This window comes from Rhinoderma darwinii, chromosome 11, assembly GCF_050947455.1.
Source record: "Rhinoderma darwinii isolate aRhiDar2 chromosome 11, aRhiDar2.hap1, whole genome shotgun sequence".
NCBI lineage: Eukaryota > Metazoa > Chordata > Amphibia > Anura > Rhinodermatidae > Rhinoderma > Rhinoderma darwinii.
In genome coordinates, this window is record NC_134697.1 from 37,821,580 (window position 1) to 37,842,761 (window position 21,182).

Sequence of the window (21,182 nt, forward strand, 5' to 3'; positions counted from 1 at the left end):
GCTATCTTTCCTTTGTTCACATTACCATTATGACCGGTATGATGTATCCATTTTTAATTGAATTCCAATAAATCCTGATGGATCCTATTGTCTTATAAAGGGATCTTTCAGGTTTCCTTTACGGTTCCTGAAGTTTTGATGGCAGGAATACTGCAGACTGTTCTATTCTTGTTGTCAAAAACACTAGAAACCCAACAGATTAGAAAACTGTTAAAAACTGCAATGTGAACAGACACCTATTTACCTTGAATAGCTTATTAGAAAAACGTTTCCAGTATAGTGATTTTAATTTCGCATATAATATACTATTTTGTAATCCCTTTTAAAGTCCAGGGAAAGGTGATCTGGAAAAGAAAAAAAGTATATTTATTTGGTAATGGAGTCTAAAATATATATATTTTTTATTGAGTTATGTATTGTAATAATACCTACATATATACCTTTTTTAACGCGTACAGATGATGCTACTGAGAAAGACCTGGCAGACCTAGTCTCTGAGATGGAGATGATGAAAATGATTGGAAAGCACAAGAACATCATTAACTTGCTGGGTGCATGCACCCAAGGAGGTAACTTTTAACAACTATAGGTCTTTAATTTTCAGTAGTAATGAAAGGAGCGGTTGCAGGTCATCCAGGTCACTACTAGGTGAAAGAGATAAAACGCCCTTTAGGACATGAGAAGGAAGTTCGCCCTTTTAATGACCACCTGCTGTAAACATTAAATACATGTAGCAGTCTGAGTCTAATGGTAACTCTTGCTGCCTTTTAGTGTTACCATAGTCCTGTTATTAGCATGCAATTTAATTAGTGAGCTTAGCGCCTGTCTGCCTTTTTCAAGTGGGTAGTAGGTCCTTTTCAGTTATTAGACACCACGCACTCAGCTTAAAAGGCACTTGAAATCTTGTGTATGTGTGTGTGTGTGTGTGTGTTTGTATATATAAATGTGTGTGTGTGTGTGTATATATATATATGTGTGTGTGTGTGTGTGTGTGTGTGTGTGTGTGTATATATGTGTGTGTGTATATATATGTATGTGTGTGTGTGTGTGTGTGTGTGTGTGTGTATATATTATATTATACTTCATCAGCAATGCTATGTCTTTGCAGGTACTTTGTATGTAATTGTAGAATATGCTGCTAAAGGGAATCTACGAGAGTACCTCAGAGCCCGTCGACCGGTTGAGATGGAATACTCATATGACATTAATAGGGTACCTGGAGAGCAGATGACTTTCAAAGACTTGGTATCATGCACGTATCAGCTGGCCAGGGGCATGGAATACTTGGCGTCACAGAAGGTATATTAAAGGGAGATAACTGCATTGGGCGTACTCTCTTTTCATGGCTCCTCAGTTTTGTAATAGAGGACTGCTGGCCGAGTATGGTTATTACTTTAATAATGTGTAATTGTAATCTGTTCTGTTAAGCAAACTACTGTATATATCTAAAATGAGTGATGTCTCTGAACTAGATACAAAGGATACAGTATTTTATTCTAAAGGGGTTGTTCTCCTCTATTTCCATTATTGGTTAGGTTAGTGAGGAGACATCTAATAATAGAGAGGGGAGATATTAAGATCTTATTTTCTTAGCACATGGACTCCCATGTTGTAATTCTACCATATATTTATTTTTCCAAAAGTGTATACACCGGGACCTCGCTGCTAGGAATGTGCTGGTAACTGAGAGCAATGTCATGAAGATCGCTGACTTTGGTCTGGCAAGAGATGTCAACAATATAGATTATTATAAGAAAACCACAAATGTAAGTTGTGCAGAAGGGTAAGAATACTTCCTAAATAATTCCTGTATTCACTACGGTCCGGTCAGGTTTTCTGTTCATAAAGGAGCCATGAAAGGTATGACAGATCACATTGACTATGAATGGGGTCTGTCTGGTTACCTGTTTGGGATCTGGTGCTTTTGACATTGGCATACTGTTGCAGATTATGCCAATCATGACATCAAAAGCACGGGAAGCCCTGACGCAACGGACCACAACGATGATGTGAACAGAACCTTAACCACTGACACCAATGATTATTTTATTTTCATGATCTGAAATCGTTTTATCCATGTTTGATCATTGTCTTCACGATCACTAGAACAGAGTACTCGTTCCTTCTAAACCATAGTGGGCGTGTAGGCACAACTCCATATCATTCAACCTCCTATGGGAGTTTCTAAAATAGCTGAACACCTTACCGTAATATATTTCAAAGAACGTAGCATCTCTACTTGTGGGTCAGATCTTATCTTACAAGAAATAGCTTTGATACATGTCACCAGAGGCAAAAAAAAATGAACAAAAATACATAGAAACAACTGCCCTTTGTTCAACATTCCCCCATTTATAAATGTTAATCTTAGTAAAGCTGTGATTAGGATTCTGCATCCTTTTTTAAAATGTATTTTCTTTACCCAGGGCCGACTCCCTGTGAAATGGATGGCACCAGAAGCACTTTTTGATCGGGTTTACACTCATCAGAGTGATGTGTAAGTTGTGACGCATAACTGCTGTTCATTTGGTAGACATGAACTCATGGGTGTTGAAGTTTCTGATAATTGGGTCTCAACCTCCTTTAGGTTGCTCGGTGTACAAAACAACATTCTTATAATGACACAATAGTATTAAGGTCATGGTCTTAGGATGCGAAAGTAGTACTATGAATTGAGTAACGTTACAAAATGTAATTTGTTTTATTGGAGCAGTGAACCTATTTGGTATTTAACTTTTTGATCAAATTACAGTACTTGTCCTTTTGTACACCACAGCCGCCAAGGGGGAGTAGGGAGCGGGCTCACAGGTTGAGTTGCTCCGTACTTAATGGGTGTCTGCTGTAACCTCGCTGCCATGGCCGGGATCGGAGATAGCGCCGAACCCAGCCATTTAACCACTTCAATACTGCAGACAACAGCAACCGCAGCATCTAAGCCACGACGATCGCGGGAAGCTAATGGCAGACGTAGCAGCATAGGTATTGCAGTGTATTGTACATAGGTATTGCAGTATATTGTACCAGCACTCAAAGGATGACTCGTTAGAGTCCCGTGCCGTAGGAAGAAAATAAATTCACAATTGCTGATTTTTGTTCATCTTGCTGGAATAAAAAGTGATCAGAGTTGTGTCTACCCCAAAAAGCTATATACATTTTGTACCTCTGTAATCGAATTAACCTGCAGAATAAAGTTAACATGTCTTTTTTACGCCATAACAACAAAACCATAAAAACAATGGAGGAATGGCAGTTTTTAATGGTGACCTTAAAAACTACAACTTGTCGTACAGTAACTTTTGCAGGGGTTAAAACTAGAATGGACCAGATGTTTGTGAACGAAAAACTTACAGGAATCTTACTAGATAGGGTTGCTGGTTTTCAGTCGCTCTGGTTACCCTGGATTAGCTACGCATACCCTCACTTACCTGCCACTATGATCACTGCTTATTAAGTCCAGCGACTTTTTTTTTCATTCTAGATTTCTGACCGGCTCACCCCCCTTACCATTCCCAGCTTTCCGCTGTATTCTTCCCAACCCTTCTATTCCCCCCTTCTCTGTCTCTTGTTTTATAGGATGTTTCCTTTTCATATATTGATCCTGCATTTACTGTCATTACATTCACGAATGTTTGTCATTTTGTTTTTATAACAACATTATAATTCACTGAGTGAAATGATTTATATTTAATATTATTTTTATCTGTTTTTGATTTATGTCTTCTACCTAAATGTAAAACTGTTCAATAAAATTTGTTGAAAAGAAAAAACCAAAACAAAGAAAAAAAAACTACAACTTGTCCTACAAAAAGCAAGCCCTCATGTGGGTATGTCGAAGGAAAAATAAAAAAGTTATGACTTTTGGAAGGCGGGAAGGAAAAAACAAAAACTGAAAAAAATAAAAAATGGTCGCGGCGCCAAGCGGTTGTTCACAACTCATGTAGCAATGATTACTGTGGTTTATATAAGGGCAGAGGAGGCTACCATTTATTTTGCAGTAAGGATACTTGGCACTGTACAGAGAATTGGCACCAGATATACATACAATTGTATGCTCCTGGTCCCTGCACAATAAGTACATTGAACAGTTAAAACACCCCTGTAATATAGACCATGGTATAAAACACTCTCTAAAAAAGATTCTATCCTACCAAAAGTAATCATTATTACTATGTTTGTTTAATTACGTCTCTTATCCTTCTCTTTATAGCTGGTCATTTGGTGTGTTAATGTGGGAGATTTTTACTCTGGGAGGTTCTCCATATCCTGGAATACCCGTTGAGGAACTCTTCAAGCTACTGAAAGAGGGTCATCGCATGGACAAGCCAGCCAACTGCACCAATGAACTGTAAGTGGTTGTATGATAAGAAAGCTAGGGATATAGCAATTTATCATTAAGTCCTTGTTTCATGACTCAAATTATTTACATAAATTATGGGGAAATCCATCTTACTGTGACACTTAGCACTTTATCCATCACTGTTGGAATTTATGACCCAGTTACTGGTTTGTACAGATCTGACTTTCCTTTTGGTGATCCATTTATGAAAGGAATTAGTAAAAATGTGCTAGGGGTACAGTAGGGGTCCTTTCCCTGTTCAGACCTACCTATTTTTGGGCCAGGCAGCAAAGGAATCCAGGAGGTTATTAAAAGTTATGGAGAGCAGATTTCTTTGGCGAATGTTATTTATTGTGCGCAAACCTCAAAGGTGCCATCACTAATGGTGCTGGGGTAAGTCTTATCCACTACTATGACCCATGTGCCATTCTTCATGGTACCAGTACAGTACACACCAATATATATCATGACAATTTTTCCCATACATCTGTGCTTGACAGTTGTCCCATGCAGCACATTGTCCTGACAACACTGTCAAATGATGTAGCATATAGTTTCCTCTGTAGTGCCACATACTGCCATCAAGTAGTATCAAATAGGCAGTAGAGTTCACCTACAATTGACCATACTCTAGTGTCGGTCTCCATTGTATATGAATTGCCCTGCCCACCTCATCCCTAATTGACTGAACCAATAATGCTACTTTTGCTTGTACCCATATACTTATACGCCCCTTTTCATGAGATTGTGGGAAAAGGGGAATAAAAGCAGACTTCACCTGTGTCCCAAGATCATAGTATACCTGGTCACCAATCTTAGATGGCCATCAACCATTGCTTGTAGGGTTTTTACATGCATGTCTGCCTGCGCAGTATTCATACACTACATAGACTATATGATATTATTTCCATTCAGTTTCAGGACTGATAAAGAATTTAGCCAAGTAGACCCTTTAAACATTTCCCCATGTGGTGAAGAAAAGTTTCTACTTATCTTTTCTGCTGTCAGTTTGTCTTCTAGTAAATCATCCTGATTAATGATGGTTGTTAAGCCTTAACCCACAGTTACATCTGTTATATCTGTCTTGCTTGTATATCGTTTTACTAAACTTTGTTTAGCATATCCTAATATATTACCATCCTTGGCACATGCATATAATTTATTGGTCTAAGAAGGTATAATATGTCCTTTTGGAGTGTGTGCTGTCTGACTTCCAGACCTTACAATGGTGCTCCCTTTTCTCTGCAGGTACATGATGATGAGAGACTGTTGGCACGCCATTCCTTCACATAGGCCTACTTTCAAACAGCTGGTGGAGGACTTGGACCGAATACTCACACTAACCAGCAATGAGGTTAGTAGAAAGAAGACCTGTTTTGTCTGCGTTGATCAGATTCTCTAGATCCCTCAATAATCAAATGCATATTGTACATTATATTAATACCATTCTCTATACCCCTGTCACAGGAGTACCTCGACCTCAGTGTCCCTTTGGAGCAATATTCTCCAAGTTTCCCTGACTCCTCATGTTCTGCTTCTTCATCCGGTGACGATTCTGTGTTTTCCCCTGACCCCATGCCACATGAACCCTGCCTCCCCAAATTCCAAAATGTAAATGGCAGCGTAAATACATGAGGCACCTTGCGTTCTGCAGTCCAGCTCTAAAGAGCGCTACCAATAGCACTGACTTATTCTGCAGAACGCCAAAGAATGTGGACCTTTCCGTGAAAGTGGACACACATGTTGGTAAGAGAACACCGGGCAGAATCCAGTGTTTTTCTCTTGCAATTCTGTGGACATAAAACAGCTGGTAAGAAGCATGAACGCCAAGTGGATAATGAATGCAAAGAGACAGCAGGAAGAATGTGCCTGGTCAGTGACAGGAAGCTATGTCAGGCATGGCAAAGCCAGCTACGCGGTTGCTCCAAGATGGATTTCTAAAGACTCAAGGCTGATACACTTATTTTCTTGCCTTTCTTGTTAATTTTGTAATATTCTGAGAAAATATATTCCAGCACCCTAGCCCCTTCCATCCTTCACCAGAGCACATATGCAGCCTTATCGCTGTTGGATATAAATGTAAATATATTCAAAATATGTATAAATATATAAATATATATTATATTTACAATGAACTATTTTTTGTATTGATTAAAAAAACTAATAAAGAGCGAAGAAACCCTTCTGTGCTGGACCGGAGTGCCAGTTTTGTGCAATGCTCCTTTCTAGCAGAGAATGGATGGACAAAATAGATATTTGGGATTTTGAATTCCTCTTTTTTTTTTTTTTTTTTTAAGTATTAAACTATACAAAATTTGGGACGGCCCCCCCCCAAAAAAATGGTCGGGTGGATGTTCTAAAAATGTAAGTAAAACAGGGTCAACTTTTTTATATTTCCCTTTGTGCCCTGAGAATTCCACAAACCCTTCCAGATTTAAGGACTTTGTGCCAGTGGTTGACATGGCGTAAAAAAACAACCCAACTATGTTGAATAATATGAGATCTAAAGATTAAAGGCCTTATTGTAATAAAAGATTTATATGATATTTATGCTATAAATAGAAAGGAATGGATCTTTCTTTAAAGAAAAAAGTCTATTTGTTTCTTTTCGATGCAAATGAAATGTATTTTGTGAATAATGGTGGAAAAGACCAAGGATATGTTGAGTTTATAAATAAAAAGACTCGTTGCTACTCTATGATTTAGTTCCTACCATATTTCTAACACTTTTGTGAATGGAAATGAGGTAAAACTAAGCATGTAGACTGTGATAACACATTAATTATATCATTCCAAATCCGAAATCAACCATTTTTTAATTCACACCAAATGGATGCTGTACCGAGGGGGTACATAGCCTTAAGTAATAAAGACCTTTTCACTAATACGGAAACAATGAACTGCTAAGTACAGCCCTTTGGTGGACTATGGACCACACGTGAGGCTACTGATGTCAGAATTTTGTTGTGTCAAACTCACTTCTCTGAGAAATGTCTGAAATAAAGTTCATATGTAAAAACTTGTTTTACTCGTGAGAATAACTTATGTGAAAATGTAGTATTGGTTTCAGTGTTCTTACAACACGTTCTACTTTACGTTCCATAACCTTTTGAATTTACCCTTTTTTGTTATCCAAAAATATTTGTTTAATTGCAAACAGATGGTTGTATAGCATTGATTTCCATCTTCACATTGACACAGTCCTTTAAAGGACACTAGATCTAAAATGAGGAGAAAAACAGAAACCTGTACCTACAGTATTTATCAGTATGCGAAAAGTCTCCCTAAACTCCTGAAAGAAAAAAGGTTCATCTCCTCCTGGTTTCCTCCATCCTCGGCTAGGGATTGACTGAGGGACAGAACCTTCAATTCTAGTAAATATTGAGAAAGGGATTGAAAAAAGGGACAGGACTTAGATTGATCAACTGTCTGCAATATGGAACAGGCACAGTACGTTCTGTCCCTCAGCTAGGGATTGACTGAGGGACGGAATCTATTGTGCCTGTTCCATATTGCAGACAGTTGATCAATCAGCCAAGCACTTGCCACTAGGGTCTATTTCTTATTGGTGATTCACAAATAACCTATTAGACCTTATTGACGATATGTCCTATGTGTACAATGATAACACGAAGTGGCTGTGCACGTATTCTGTAGAGATGGTGGGTGTCATTCTCTCTGGTGGGCCCAAGGGACCCCAGTCCAACGCTGGCAGTGTGTATAGGGTTTTGTGAAATCCCATATACATTCGTTGTATTGTATTTCAGTTAAAGATTTTGGGTGTGGATTCTGCAAGGAAAAGCCACTAAGGGGAATTTGTTACCCTTTCTACACTCACATCAACGCTCCTTCTACTCTCCCAGTCCCCTCAGGCTCCCTTAGCATCCAGTGGCTCACACAAGGCCCGGGCGCCGGGCAGCATCAGGACATTATATGTGACGCTGCATGCGGAGTGAGCCAGAGGGGACCTGGAGGGGGGGGGGGGGGAAGAGGAGCGGTGAGGGGAGTATACTCCTTTTTTATTTTACAGTATCTCCGATGAGAAGGAGGAGGAAGAGGATGGCGCACGGTCGTGGTTGTGGTGCACATTCGGTTGAAAGATGACATATTTATTAAGAGGCAAACCCTGCATTTTACTCCAACTTTCTTTCTATTAAAACTGGCCAGTCTTAATAAATGCCTTCCACTGTGTGTACATTTGGCCTACATTTTTAAAGCCTATAGTCCTGCATTGCAGGTAGGGAAGTCATTATTGCAAAATTCTCCCCATAGAAATCAATGAAACCATTGTAACTGTTCTAGGGAAAATATAGTTGTATTGACATCTCCATAGAAAAAAAAGCTGCATTTATTAATCTGGCCTAAGAGTAATTTAGTTTGGAGGATATATACACACACACACAGTGACAGCAATATCCTACATTCGTCGTTCCTGTGTAACAGAGGGAAAACCTATCCCTTTACTTAAGTGTGACAAAACGCAAAGCTCCTGCACCAATCATTCTTTCTGGCATTGATGTCGCACATTAGATGGCATCACACAGCCGTGTTTGATCTGTAATGCACATCCCTAGTCTGCACAGAGAAGATTTTTTTGAATGAATTCCATAATATGGACCTGTAGGGTCTCCTTGTGGTGTTTTACAGGGTCAGTTCACACGTCTTTGCCATATACACAAGTCCTTAGAATTGCATGTTGTCATATCTCCAGTTTGTATAAGGGTATGTTCACACGCACTAATTACGGACGTAATTTGGCCGTTTTTGCCCCGAATTACATCCGAAAAATGCGCCTCGATAGCGTTGACAAACATCTGCCCATTGAAAGCAATGGGCTGACGTTTGTCTGTTCACACGAGGCGTATATTTACGCGCCGCTGTGAAATGACGGCACGTAAATAGACGCCCGCGTCAAAGAAGTGACCTGTCACTTCTTTGGGCGTATTTGGAGCCGTTATTCATTGACTCCAATGAAAAGCAGCGGCAATTACGTCCGTAATGGACGCGGCGTTCAAGCGCCTGCACATGCCGTTACGGCTGAAATTATGGGGATGTTTTCTCCTGAAAACATCCCCGTAATTTCAGTCGTTACGGACGCTGCCGTGTGAACATACCCTTAGACTTACAAGTGCAACCTGTGCACCCATTATTACTATGCCACTGGTGTTCTCCACCGACACTTCTTTTTGTGGCCTTTCCACCCACATAGAATCGCCATATAACCATTTCCCTGTTATGCTATGGGCCGGATACAGAAATCCAGCATTTGTATAGTGAGGCAGATTTACTAATGCTGTCTAAGTTTTAGACCGTGTGAACTAAGACAAGGCAGTCAGAAAATGCATTCCATTTATCAGTGTTGCGCACATTTCTGATAAATTTGCTCCATCTAGCTAGACATGCTAGACACTTTTCTTCCCTTTATACCACCTCTTGGTTGGCATAGTTCCAGTTTTTTTGCACAGAATTTTTGGCGCACAGTGTCGTATTTTAAGCCACGCTATTTCTGCTAGCTGACACCCTGGCCTCGATAAGTCACTCCCTCTTTTTGAGTGTACTAAAAAAAAAAGGGTCAAACCGTAAAAAAATTAAAAAAAAGGGCACACGGCATCTACGACAGAATTCTGGCTCCGTTTGAATAGTAAATCTGTCCCATTTTACCAAAACTACAATCACGGCAAGTTCAAGTTTTAGGGGGTGCCCTACACCACCAGACCATATAAAATGATTATTTACAACTAACCCCTCCACTACCCCATTGCAGATTTGTTTTTTTTAGCCAAACACAGAAGTGGATACAAAAAAAGATGAGATCTATCAGTCTTTCCTTTATACTTTATCCCTTTTTCAATTCACTGCTGACTTTGGCAAAAAAAAAAAGCTGCATCAAAAACTGCATGTGTGAATTCGGCCTAAATGAGACATCTTTTTATATGTTAGATACTGTATTCGCTTGTTGGCTCCATTCCTTGATGCAATTTGTCTTCAGTTTATAACTCGATGGTGATGCAAGCCTAGTGCTTGTTTCTTCAAACTTTATCTATTGTTCTATATTGAGCCTCTCCCTCCCTACAGACCCAGCAAGTTTACTCCCAGCAACTCCGAAGACCAGAGAAGAAAATGAGGATTTATGGAATGGCTTCTAGGTTTCTGCAGGGAGGGAGAGCGGGCAGCTTGTCTAGACACGTTCACCTGGCAGGCTGACTAGTACTCTTATTAAATCCGATCTAAGACTATTTGTGAAATCAACAAGTAAAGGTATGTGCACACTACTGCTCCTCTTCCCCACTGCTATCCATGGGTTTGTTTAAAGGGGTATTCTACAATTATAAATCACTAAGATTGTCCAGCAAATGAATTAAACTATTTTTCACGCTTCTACCTTCCATTTTAATAGCGTCTACAAGCGCTACCCTCTAAAACCGATATACAAACATGCTGTGACAGGGACCAAACCTGACTAGTCTACTGCAGGGCATGTGCACATGGAAGTCGTGCACTCATTTGTGTATACACATATGTGCGCGTGTAGGTATATGTACTAATGTATGTATGAGTCTTTATATTGTTTGTGAGTGCATGTAGGCACCTAATTTATGTTAATGTATTTGTATACATATATGCTATATGGTCAAAAGTATGTGGACACCTAACGATCACACCTTTTATGTGCTTGTTAAACATCCAATTGCAAAACTATATCTGTTATTATAAAGTTGGGCCCTCTTTTGCGGCTATAATAGCCTCCACTTTTCTGAGAAGGCTTTACACAACATTTTGGAGTGTGTCTGTGGAAACTTGTGCCCATTTCAGCCAAAAGCGCATTTGTGAGGTTAGGCACCGATATTGAACAAGAAGGTCTGGCTCACAATTGGCGTTCTAATTCATCCCAAAGTTGTTGGATGGGGTTGAGGACAGGGCTGCCATGTGCAGCCACTCTAGTACAGCCTTACCAAATTTATCACATCATGTCATTATGGACCTCACTTTGTACACTGGGGCACAATCATGCTGGAACAGGAAAGTGCAATCCCCAAACTGTTTCTGCAAACTTAGATGAATACAATTGACCAAAATGTCTTTGCACGCTGAAGCATTAACGTTATCCTTCACTGGATATAAGAGGTCGAGACAAAGACCGAAAGCCAGCCACGGACCATTATCTCTCCTCCAGCAAGTATTAAGGCCCTATTACAACAGCCAAATTTGGCCGGTGCAACGAGCGCCGATCAATGAGACAGCTCGTTGATCGGAGCTTATTTGCTCCTGTCACAAGGAGCTATGTATGGGGACGAGCGGTCATTACTCTTGTCGTTCACCCCCATACGTTATCATGCCGGCAGCGTGTCTCCCTGTTTACACAGGGAGATTTTCTGCCGACAACGATAATATTTCATTTTTTAAAACGATACGATCAGCAGATGAATGAGAGTTTTCTCGTTCATCTGCTGATCGTTCCCCTGTTTACACAGGGCAATTATCGGCAACGAGTGTTCTATGATCGCTTATCTGCCCGATAACTGCCCAGTGTAGAAGGGCCTTTACATTGGTAACTATGCATTTCAGGAGGTAGCATTCTCGTGGTATCTGCAAAACCCAGATTCCACTATCAAAATGCCAGATAGTAAAAGGTGATTCATCATACTGGAGAACAGATTTCCACTGCTCCAGAGTCTAGTGGCAGCGTGCTTTACACTACTCCAGCCGACACTTGGCATTGTGCATGGTGATCTCAGAGTAATGTACAGTTGCTCGATCGTAGAAACCCATTTCATGGAGCTCCTGACATACAGTTCTTGTGCTGATGTCACTATCAGTGGCGGTTTGGAACTCTGTAGTGAGTGATGCGCTTTGACACTCGTGAGCTTGCGTGGTCTATTGCTTTGTGGGCGACTACTCCTTGATGCTTCCACTTCAAAATATTAGCACTTACAGTTGACCAGGTAATTTCACAAACTAACTTGTGGCATCCTATGACAGTGGCCCAGTTAAAGTCACTAAGCTCTTCAATATGACCCATACTACTACCAATGTTTGTTTATTGAGATTGCATGGCTGTGTGCTTGGTTTATGGACCTGTTTGCAATGGGTGTGGCGGAAACACCTAAACGTAATAATTCGGAGGGGTCACTACATACATTTGGCCATATAGTGTATCTGTACATGTTGTTTATGTGCCTATCTGTGTATGTATTTATTTGTTGAGTTCTGAACATGAGCTCTGCTGCTGTAACAAAGGGTGGCCCTATTCTAGATTCTGCTATGGGGTCCCAAGATTACTTGTTACACCCCTGAAAGTGACTATTTCAAAATGAAGTAGAATCCAAAACATATCTGTTATAACCACAGACAATGAAAAAAAAAGTTCTATCAGGTTTTATTTTTGTGGGAATATTGGAATTACTTGTTCTTGTCTAAGGGCAGCAGAATTAAAGGCTATGTACACCTTTGAATTTTAAAAAAATTTCTATCGGGGTGTTTTGTGCAACTTTCTAAATAGTTTTTATTAAAAAATATATGTTTACTTTTTGAGATACCGCTGCTTTGTATTCTGTATACAGAGCAGCTGTATTGTGCGCTGAAACCTGAATCAGTCACTCCAGTGGCACTGACGGGTTCAGTGACAGTGGGTCCTGCGTGACACTGACATGCAGGATCCACCTGTAATCTAATACATACAAGTTATGAAATTAGATGTGATCGGTAACCGCTCGAAAAAAACAAACTGATTTTAAAGGTGTACATAGCCTTTAAGGGACAAACCTTTTAAGAAGGGAAAACCCGCATCAGAGGTGAAAATAATTTAAAAAAATACATCAATTAAAAAATACCACCCTCTGCAGGCAGATGTATTTTGACATTACAGTAATAGGTTATCCCACTGGCAATGTTTTTTCTTATCTTTCTTCCTTCCATTTTTTTTAAACTACTGTAAGCAAACATGACAGCAGCAGGGGAAACCCAAAAAAAAACAATAATGTATTTATTCCTGTTGCTTATATATCGCCAACAAGTGGTGGGATTCAAACAGGTTCCCTACTTGGCTGTAGCACGCTGTGAAAAATTATTCATACCTTTAATAAGCAAATATAATTGTTACAAAATTCCAAATATACCATATATTATTGCGGAATATAAATAAATCATAATATACTAATAAATCTACTGCTGAGGCAGAATAAACATTTACTTTCAGTGACTCCTAATAGTGCCATACTCTGTGCCCCTAAATATATTACCACCACAGAGTGTGCCCACTAAATATAATACTGCCACACACTGTGACCCCTGAAAATAGCAATGCCACACACACTGCCTCCTGAATATAGTGCCCCTTAAAAATCTCAGTGCCACACATGGTGCCTTCTGAATAAAGTGACATAAACATTGTCCTCTGAAAATATCTATTCCACCCATAGTGCCCCCTAAAAATATTAGTGCCTCACACATATAGTGCCACAAACAGTGCCCACACAAAATCTTATCGCTATACATTGTGCCCCCTAAAAAAATATTAATTCCACATATAACGCCCCCTGAATGTCTTATTGCCACATAGTGCCCCCTGAAAATATTTATAGTACACATTGTGCCCCCTAACAATTGTGCCACATATGCTTCACCCTCATACTGCTGCCATTGACCCTCAGATTAAGAACGCGCCATTCCTCGTTCCCAGGCAAACTTCTAGCAATTCAGGCAAGGCTTTGCCTCTTCTGACATCGAACCCCCTACGTCACACAGAAAGTGCCAATTAGCGAGGCAGGGAGCTGAGTAGGGCTCCTTTGCACCCGTCTAGGCCATTGTCAAGCTTACGGGATACAATTGAATACAGAAGGAAACCAGTTCAGTAGAACCGTCTGAATCCCACCCCCGTCGCTAACATATAATGCAGTACTATACAAAGATTGTCGCATTTTACATCAGTCCCTGTCCCCAATGGGGCTCAAAACCTGATCAGGCACTAACATCTAAAACGTAGAACTCATACTGGCACACACGGAAAGCCTTTACAATGTACAGTGAGAGAACACGTACAGTCACTATATTGTAGTTGACGAAATGTTCTAAATTTGATAAAAGCAGTTGACACAGGGATTCTCCTTGATGCTTTTAGAATGCCCTGTGCCATTTTCTGCCCCTCAACTCCTGCGCTAGGTGTAACAGACTGTCAGTTTTGCCCATATCTAATGGCAGCTGTTCATATGAAGGAACCACATGATAAATTAGTCATTTACTAGATATGCTGCATTTTCTTATTCAATTTTTTACTATTATTTTTGGTCTGTTTGTTCTTTATAGGCCTAATCTAGAGCCAGGTGGCACCCCTACATACCCACTGGGCACAAAAGAATTCCCATATCCCGATGTTAGCAATTCCTTTACACACATTGTCTGCCTTGAGGTTTCTTCCTGCTGCATCTCACAAACGTGATAATGCTGCCAGGCAAAGGAAATGGAAAGAGCTTTGTACTGTAGACAGTTACTTTTTTTGGTCTACAGATTCTGTATTGTACTCCAGTCCTGTGTATGAATACCAAACTGAAAGACACAGTTGGTCATTTGTTATATTACTACTCCATGCCCACCAGGTGTGTTGGGACCAGAGAATGGGAGAAGTAATTAGCAGGAGAGACTGTCTGTCCAAAGAATGCAGGGTATGCAACTTTTATTTTCTTATATTACATTACAAATACAGATCATCCTTGGGAAAATATTACTCCTGGCAATTTGCCTGGTCACTACCTGCATGTGCTTGCTCCTATCAATCCGATGGAGGCAGCGAGAGGAGAACCTGGCTTAACCCCAGTCACTGTTCAATAGCTGAAATGATGAAACGCGTTGGGACATGGAATTCAAGCAAATTCTTTTTTTACTTTATTCATCAAAGAAAGTACAAGTGATATGAGCTACTATGTTATTTCAGGTGCGGGTCAGGACTTAAAAGAATGCGGCTTATCTGTGGAATGCAAGGGCAAATGCCGTGTTGTGGTTGTGGTGCAATTTGTAGCAAACCGCGTGAGGTATTTGCCACACTGTTTTCGGCTTCAAGGCGATTACCGTAGCTCAGCCGAATTGTGTACGGGCACCTAATTGGTTGCAAACAATTAACCGATATTTGTCAGTCGGTTGAAATTGTGATCTGATGTGTTGGATCTCTTTGGGCCGGAATTTGGCTATAAGTTAGTTTCACGCACATTTTTTTGTGCTTCTTTGTTTTAGTCAAAAACATTTTTGTCAGTCTAAAGTTTAGAATAAAATCTGACCGCCCATACACAGCGTTTGTTTTTTTGTTTTTGGGGTCAGTGGCGTTTTCATTAAAACCTAGCATTCTCTAGGTACGCTTTTTTTTAGGTTTTTCTCAATAGGCTTCAGGAAAAATGCATGAACGAAATTACACATAATAAAAAATGGTACACAATCAAATGCAAAAAAAAGCTATAAAACCACTTGAAACACATGCCACATTTTAAATGCGTTTTAAAGCGAAAAAAAAAAACGTGTGTGAGAAGGAGGCCATAACCTGAAGTTTATAGTACAATCAGCTAATTTAGTGTGCAGTCACATGCGGCAGATTTTGTTGCAGAAATTTTCTATGCACCCATTTGGATGAATATAATTGTTTTTCAGTCCTAAAAATTTTTTGCAACAAAATCTGCTACGTGTGACTACTTAAGACCGGGTTCACATGTAGTGTAAATACTGTGGATTTTCCGCAATGGATTTCGTTGTGGAAAATCCACAGCATAAGGCCCCATGCACACGACAGCAAAAAACCTCCGTTTTTGCGGACCGCAATTGCGGTCCGAAAAAACGGAGCCATTCACTTTCATTGAACACTGACACCTTTCCGTAGCACTACGGAAGGGTGTCAGTGCCGTGGAAATGTTCCGGAAATTATGGAACATGTCCGTTCTTTCGCATTTTGCGGGCCGTGCTCCCATACTTTGTATGGGAGCACGGCCCGAAAATGCGGCTGTCAGTCAGCGGCCGGCCGTGCCCGCAATCGCGGGCCGGGATTGCGGGCACGGTCGTGTGCATGGGGCCTAATGCAGTAGCAGCAGAGTGGATGAGATTTGAACAAATCTCATCCACACTCTGCATAAATGATAAGCGGAAAAAACGCTTGGAAATTGACCTGAGGTGCGCTTTTTTAATCTGCAACATGTCAATTGTATTTGCGTGATCATTGTTTTTTTGTTACGGGTTTTCGCCATTGAATTCAATAGAGAGGTTCAACCCGCAACAGATTGCAGCTGTTGCAATTTTTGCAGAAGAAAAGCTGCCATTCCGTAGCAAAAATCTTATACTTACCCCGAATTCTGTGCTTCTTCATCCAGGCCGGCCTCCTGGGATGACGTTTCATACCATGTGCCCGCTGCAGCCAAATGTCATCCTATGATGCTAGGCTGCAGGACAGCAGAGGAATGCGTCGCCATAGCTACGGGTAAGTATGAAACTTTTTACATGCAGTTCTCCACAGCCGATATTCCAGACGAAAAACTGCATCACAATTTGGTGCGGTTTTTCGGTCGTAATTCCCTGCGGCGACCAGGGCAGATAAGCTGTATGTGTTTACGTAGTGAATCATCCCTGCGTGAACGTACCCTAAGGGCTCATTCAGACCAGCGTAATACCCGTCCGTGTGCTGTTCGTTGAAATCACGCACAGCACACGGACCTATGCAATTCAATGTGGCCATTCACACATGAGTTGTTTTTCAATCACTGCATGTCCTATATTGGTGCGTTTTCACACACTTTGTCGCCCATTGAAGTCTTTGGGTGCGTGAAAACCACAGAGAGCACACGGACGACATCCGTGTGTTCTCCGTGTTTCACGCATCAAATACATAGAAAAGCAGAGAAAAAAATGCAAAAAAATAATAATGAAGTGCTTGCGCTGACTTAATAAACCTATGCCACGCGTAAAGCACACTGATGCCAATACGCAACGGACAAGAAATGTAGGAAAAACACTGCATTTTTTACGCGCGCAAATTGGACAGGTTCATCTTAATGTAGCCTAAGGGTAAATTCATACGTAGATTAAACACTGCGGAATTTCGGACCCTTTTTTTGTGCTGCAATTCTGCTGCATTTTTGCAACAACAGTTAACATTCTGCGGATGAGATTTGTTGAAATCTCAACCACTTTGCTGCTACTGTAATACGCTGCATAATTTCCGCACTTAAAATCCAGATGGACATTCCGCAGTGTTTACGCTACATGTGAACATGGCCTAACAGGGCTTTTTCTCCCTATTCATCTGGTGTTTTCTCGTCTGTGAATGGTTGTAAATGTTTATATTGCAATGTACTAACGGTCTATTCACACATTGCGGCCAAATCGGGCTCTATGGTGGTGATTACCTGAACAAAAATTGCACTTTTATCTCACTGTGTAAATAGACCCTAAGGCCAGGATCACACACACCATTTTGATGCTGTTTTTGTGCCAGTTTTTGTCTTATTTTTTTTCAAGCCAAAGCCAGAAGTGGATCCAGAACAAAGGAAAGTTATAAAGAAAAGACTGATGTATCTCCTTTCTTTTGTGTCCACTTTCGTGTTTGGCTCAAAAAAACAACCAAAACCTGCCACAAAACCTGCATCAAAACTGTGTGTGTGATCCTGGCTTAAAGGTACCATGGAATAACTAATCAATTGTCTGTCATCTGGTTTTTATCTCATATGTTTCCACTTTAGGCTAAATGTCTGTGTCGAACAATACAAAATTACAATTTGTGGATGTATTTACTATGAATTACAATCACAAATAGACATTATTTATACAATATTTATGCATCGGTTACATGTTATTGTAGGTAATACATAGTATTGAACTATGTTATATGATGGCACTCCCCAAGACATACAAAACAAGGTCACTAATAATGGCTAATAAAACTGAAATCAAAGCCTCATCTGTGCCTCCATATGCCTCCAATTTCACACAGAGGCATACAGAGTTTTTTTCAGTTGGATTCCGTATGAAAAACAAGTTATGGCATGCTCCATTGGACTCCCGCATCACTTCTAGGGGAGAATATCTCCGTACATACGGGGCCCATGAAGTCTGTTCAGCAGCATACGGAAGCTGTACGGCTCTTTACTTAGGAACCACACGGTCTCCTTGCCCTGCTGTACAGGTTCCAGGCACAGGGCTCTGCCATGTGCATGGGTCCAATCAGTCAGTAAATTATAGGCAACTTTCACACAGCAGTATTGCGGTCAGTATTTGGGAGCCAAAACCAGCAGTGGAACCTACACAGAGAAAAAGTATATTGGAAAGATTTGTGACCAAAATACTGCCATGTGAAAGCGGCCATACTGAGGAGCATGTGTAGAAAAGAGGGGCGCCCCTCTTGGTGCTGATACATTACACCTCCATCCCCAAACAGAAAGGCTTTTAAACTTATTCTTACCTTCCACGTCTCATCCCATGCAGGGGAGAGGGTTGTAATCGCACAGTGATGTAACATGGCGGTTTATTAGCATTATTTCCGTGAAATCTTGACATTGTGGGGTATTTTGACCTGGTTTTGCGGTAATTAGGGCAATAAACCCCAATTTGACCTCTCGATGAGAATATACCCGAAGAGTGACATTACCTTCAACCAAGATCCCCTCTTCCATGTTTGCTAAAGTTATTGGGTCTGATTTAATAAGACTACCCGCACAAAAATAGTGGCAAATTATTGCAGAACTATGGTGTGCGACAGAATTTGCTACTTTTTAACTCCAGAAAACCCTTTATAAATTCCTTTATTGTGCCTGTAGAAATGTATAACATTTTGAAAATTCAAACTGCACATCGGGAACCGTGATGAAGCCAATTCGTGGTGGTGCCATGAGAGTTGCCTCTGTGATACATATGCCTTTGATTGCCCTCCTCTGATTTAACATTGCAGGAGATCAGGTGGAACTACATTAACTTTTTTAAACCTTAGTTACTATGTTATATGCTTGATCAGGGGCGTAAATAGGAAAGACTGGGACCCATAGCAAAGTCTTGACTGGGCCCCCCAGGTGCCCCACGCAGTCCCCCTTATATATAGTGCCCCCTGTAGATTGTGCCATACAGTCCCCCTGTAGACAGTGCTATACAGCCCCACCTCTAGAAAGTGTCACACCCCAGTTGTAGATAGCGCCACCCCTTTGTAGATGGTGCCATATAGCCCCCTGTAGATATCGCCATAAAGCCCCCCCTGTATATAGCACTATACAGCTCCCACTGTATGTAGTGCCACACAGCTCCCCCTTAGTAGATAGTGCCACACAGACCCCTGTAGATTGCACCACAGCCCTCCCCCTTGTAAATAGTGCCATAAAGCCCCCCAGTAGATTGTGCCACACAGCCCCCCCTTAGTAGTGCGACACAGCCCCTTGTATATAGTGCCACACAGCTCCCCCATGTGTATAGTGCCACAAAGCTCCCCCCTTGTGTACAGTGCCACACAGCCCCCCCCTTGTGTACAGTGCCACACAGCCCCCCTTGTGTATAGTGCCACACAGCCCCCCAAGTAGTACAAGGCAATGGCGCATCCGAGAAAGTTGTATCAGCCAGGGGGATGTCAATCAAAACATGGAAAGGTGGGTTTGGAGTTAGGACTATGTGACTCTTCAGGATAGCAGCACCGCCCCATGACACTTTAATGAGTAATTAGCATATAGTGTGCGCCGTTTTAAAAGTTGATTTTAAACATTTTGCTGCATCTGGAAAAAACATACATTTGTAAATATTGTCAGGTCATGTATTACCGCATGGTGGCGGTTCAAGGGGTTAAAACTACCAGACAGGTTCCCATTAATATACAATAAATTGAAAACAACTCCATCTGTCGTGCAATTTTGTTATTATAAATATATCCTATATAATTACAGCTCCAGAACCAACCTCAGTACATATATACAGTACCACAACAAAGCTCAGTACATAAATACAGCACTAGAACAAAGCTCATACATATATACAGTACCACAACCAAGCACCATACATAAATACAGTACCACATCCAAGATCAGTACTTATATATAAAGCACCAGAACCAAGCTCTGACATATATACAGTACCAGAACCAAGCTCAGTACATATATACAATACCAGAACCAAGGTCAGTTCATATGATTATACCTTAGAGGGGTATTCCCATCTCACACATATATGGCAAATTGACAAGGGAAATGGTAATACATTTCTTAGAGGAATAACTGAGGAATGGCACAATGCAGAGTTCTAAGAAAATATATTTTAGAATTTTTATTTTTGGGAAATACAAGTGTCAGGATAGATGACAGGTCCCCTTAGGGTGCAGTCACATGTAGCAGACTATGCCGCGTGTGACTGCACCCATATAGACCTATTGATTTCAGTAGAGAATTCATATGCTAAACAATAGTTTAGTTTAAGGGTATGTTCACACGTAGTGACCAAAAACGTCTGAAAATATGGAGCTGTTTTCAGGCGAAAACAGCTCCTGATTTGCAGATGTTTTTGTAGCAACTCGCGTTTTTCGCGGCGTATTTTACGGCCGTTATTGGAGCTGTTTTTCAATGGAGTCAATAAAAAACGGCTCCAAAAACATCCCAAGAAGTGACAGCCACTTCTTTTTCGCGGGCGACTTTTTACGCGCCGTATTTTGACAGCGACACGTGAAATTAAGCCTCGTGGGAACAGAACACCGTAAAACCCATTGCAAGCAATGGGCAGACGTTTGTAGGCGTAATGGTGCAGTTTTTTCAGGCGTAATTCGAGGCGTAAAACGCCCGAATTACGTCTGAAAACACTGAGTGTGAACATACCCTAATTTGTGGCAATTTCCTGGTATATTTGTTTATTCTTTATG

General features: G+C 40.8%; 1 protein-coding gene and 1 long non-coding RNA gene across 7 annotated transcripts in view; both read left to right on the top strand.

The window, feature by feature from the left end:
• The window catches only part of FGFR2 (fibroblast growth factor receptor 2), a 76,134-nt gene extending 68,775 nt beyond the window's left edge, over window positions 1-7,359 (top strand). For all 5 annotated transcript variants that reach the window (XM_075841124.1, XM_075841120.1, XM_075841122.1 and 2 more), the window contains 7 exons: window positions 459-569; window positions 1,109-1,299; window positions 1,644-1,766; window positions 2,427-2,497; window positions 4,208-4,345; window positions 5,585-5,690; window positions 5,804-7,359. In XM_075841124.1, the coding sequence (XP_075697239.1) occupies window positions 459-569; window positions 1,109-1,299; window positions 1,644-1,766; window positions 2,427-2,497; window positions 4,208-4,345; window positions 5,585-5,690; window positions 5,804-5,971 (908 nt within the window). In that variant the 3' untranslated portion in view covers window positions 5,972-7,359. The remainder of the gene's footprint in view (window positions 1-458; window positions 570-1,108; window positions 1,300-1,643; window positions 1,767-2,426; window positions 2,498-4,207; window positions 4,346-5,584; window positions 5,691-5,803) is intronic.
• A 7,521-nt stretch (window positions 7,360-14,880) lies between these two features.
• Window positions 14,881-21,182, top strand: part of LOC142662878 (uncharacterized) — a 291,564-nt gene continuing 285,262 nt past the window's right edge. For both annotated transcript variants that reach the window (XR_012851023.1, XR_012851020.1), the window contains exon 1: window positions 14,881-14,994. This is a non-coding gene — a long non-coding RNA (uncharacterized LOC142662878). The remainder of the gene's footprint in view (window positions 14,995-21,182) is intronic.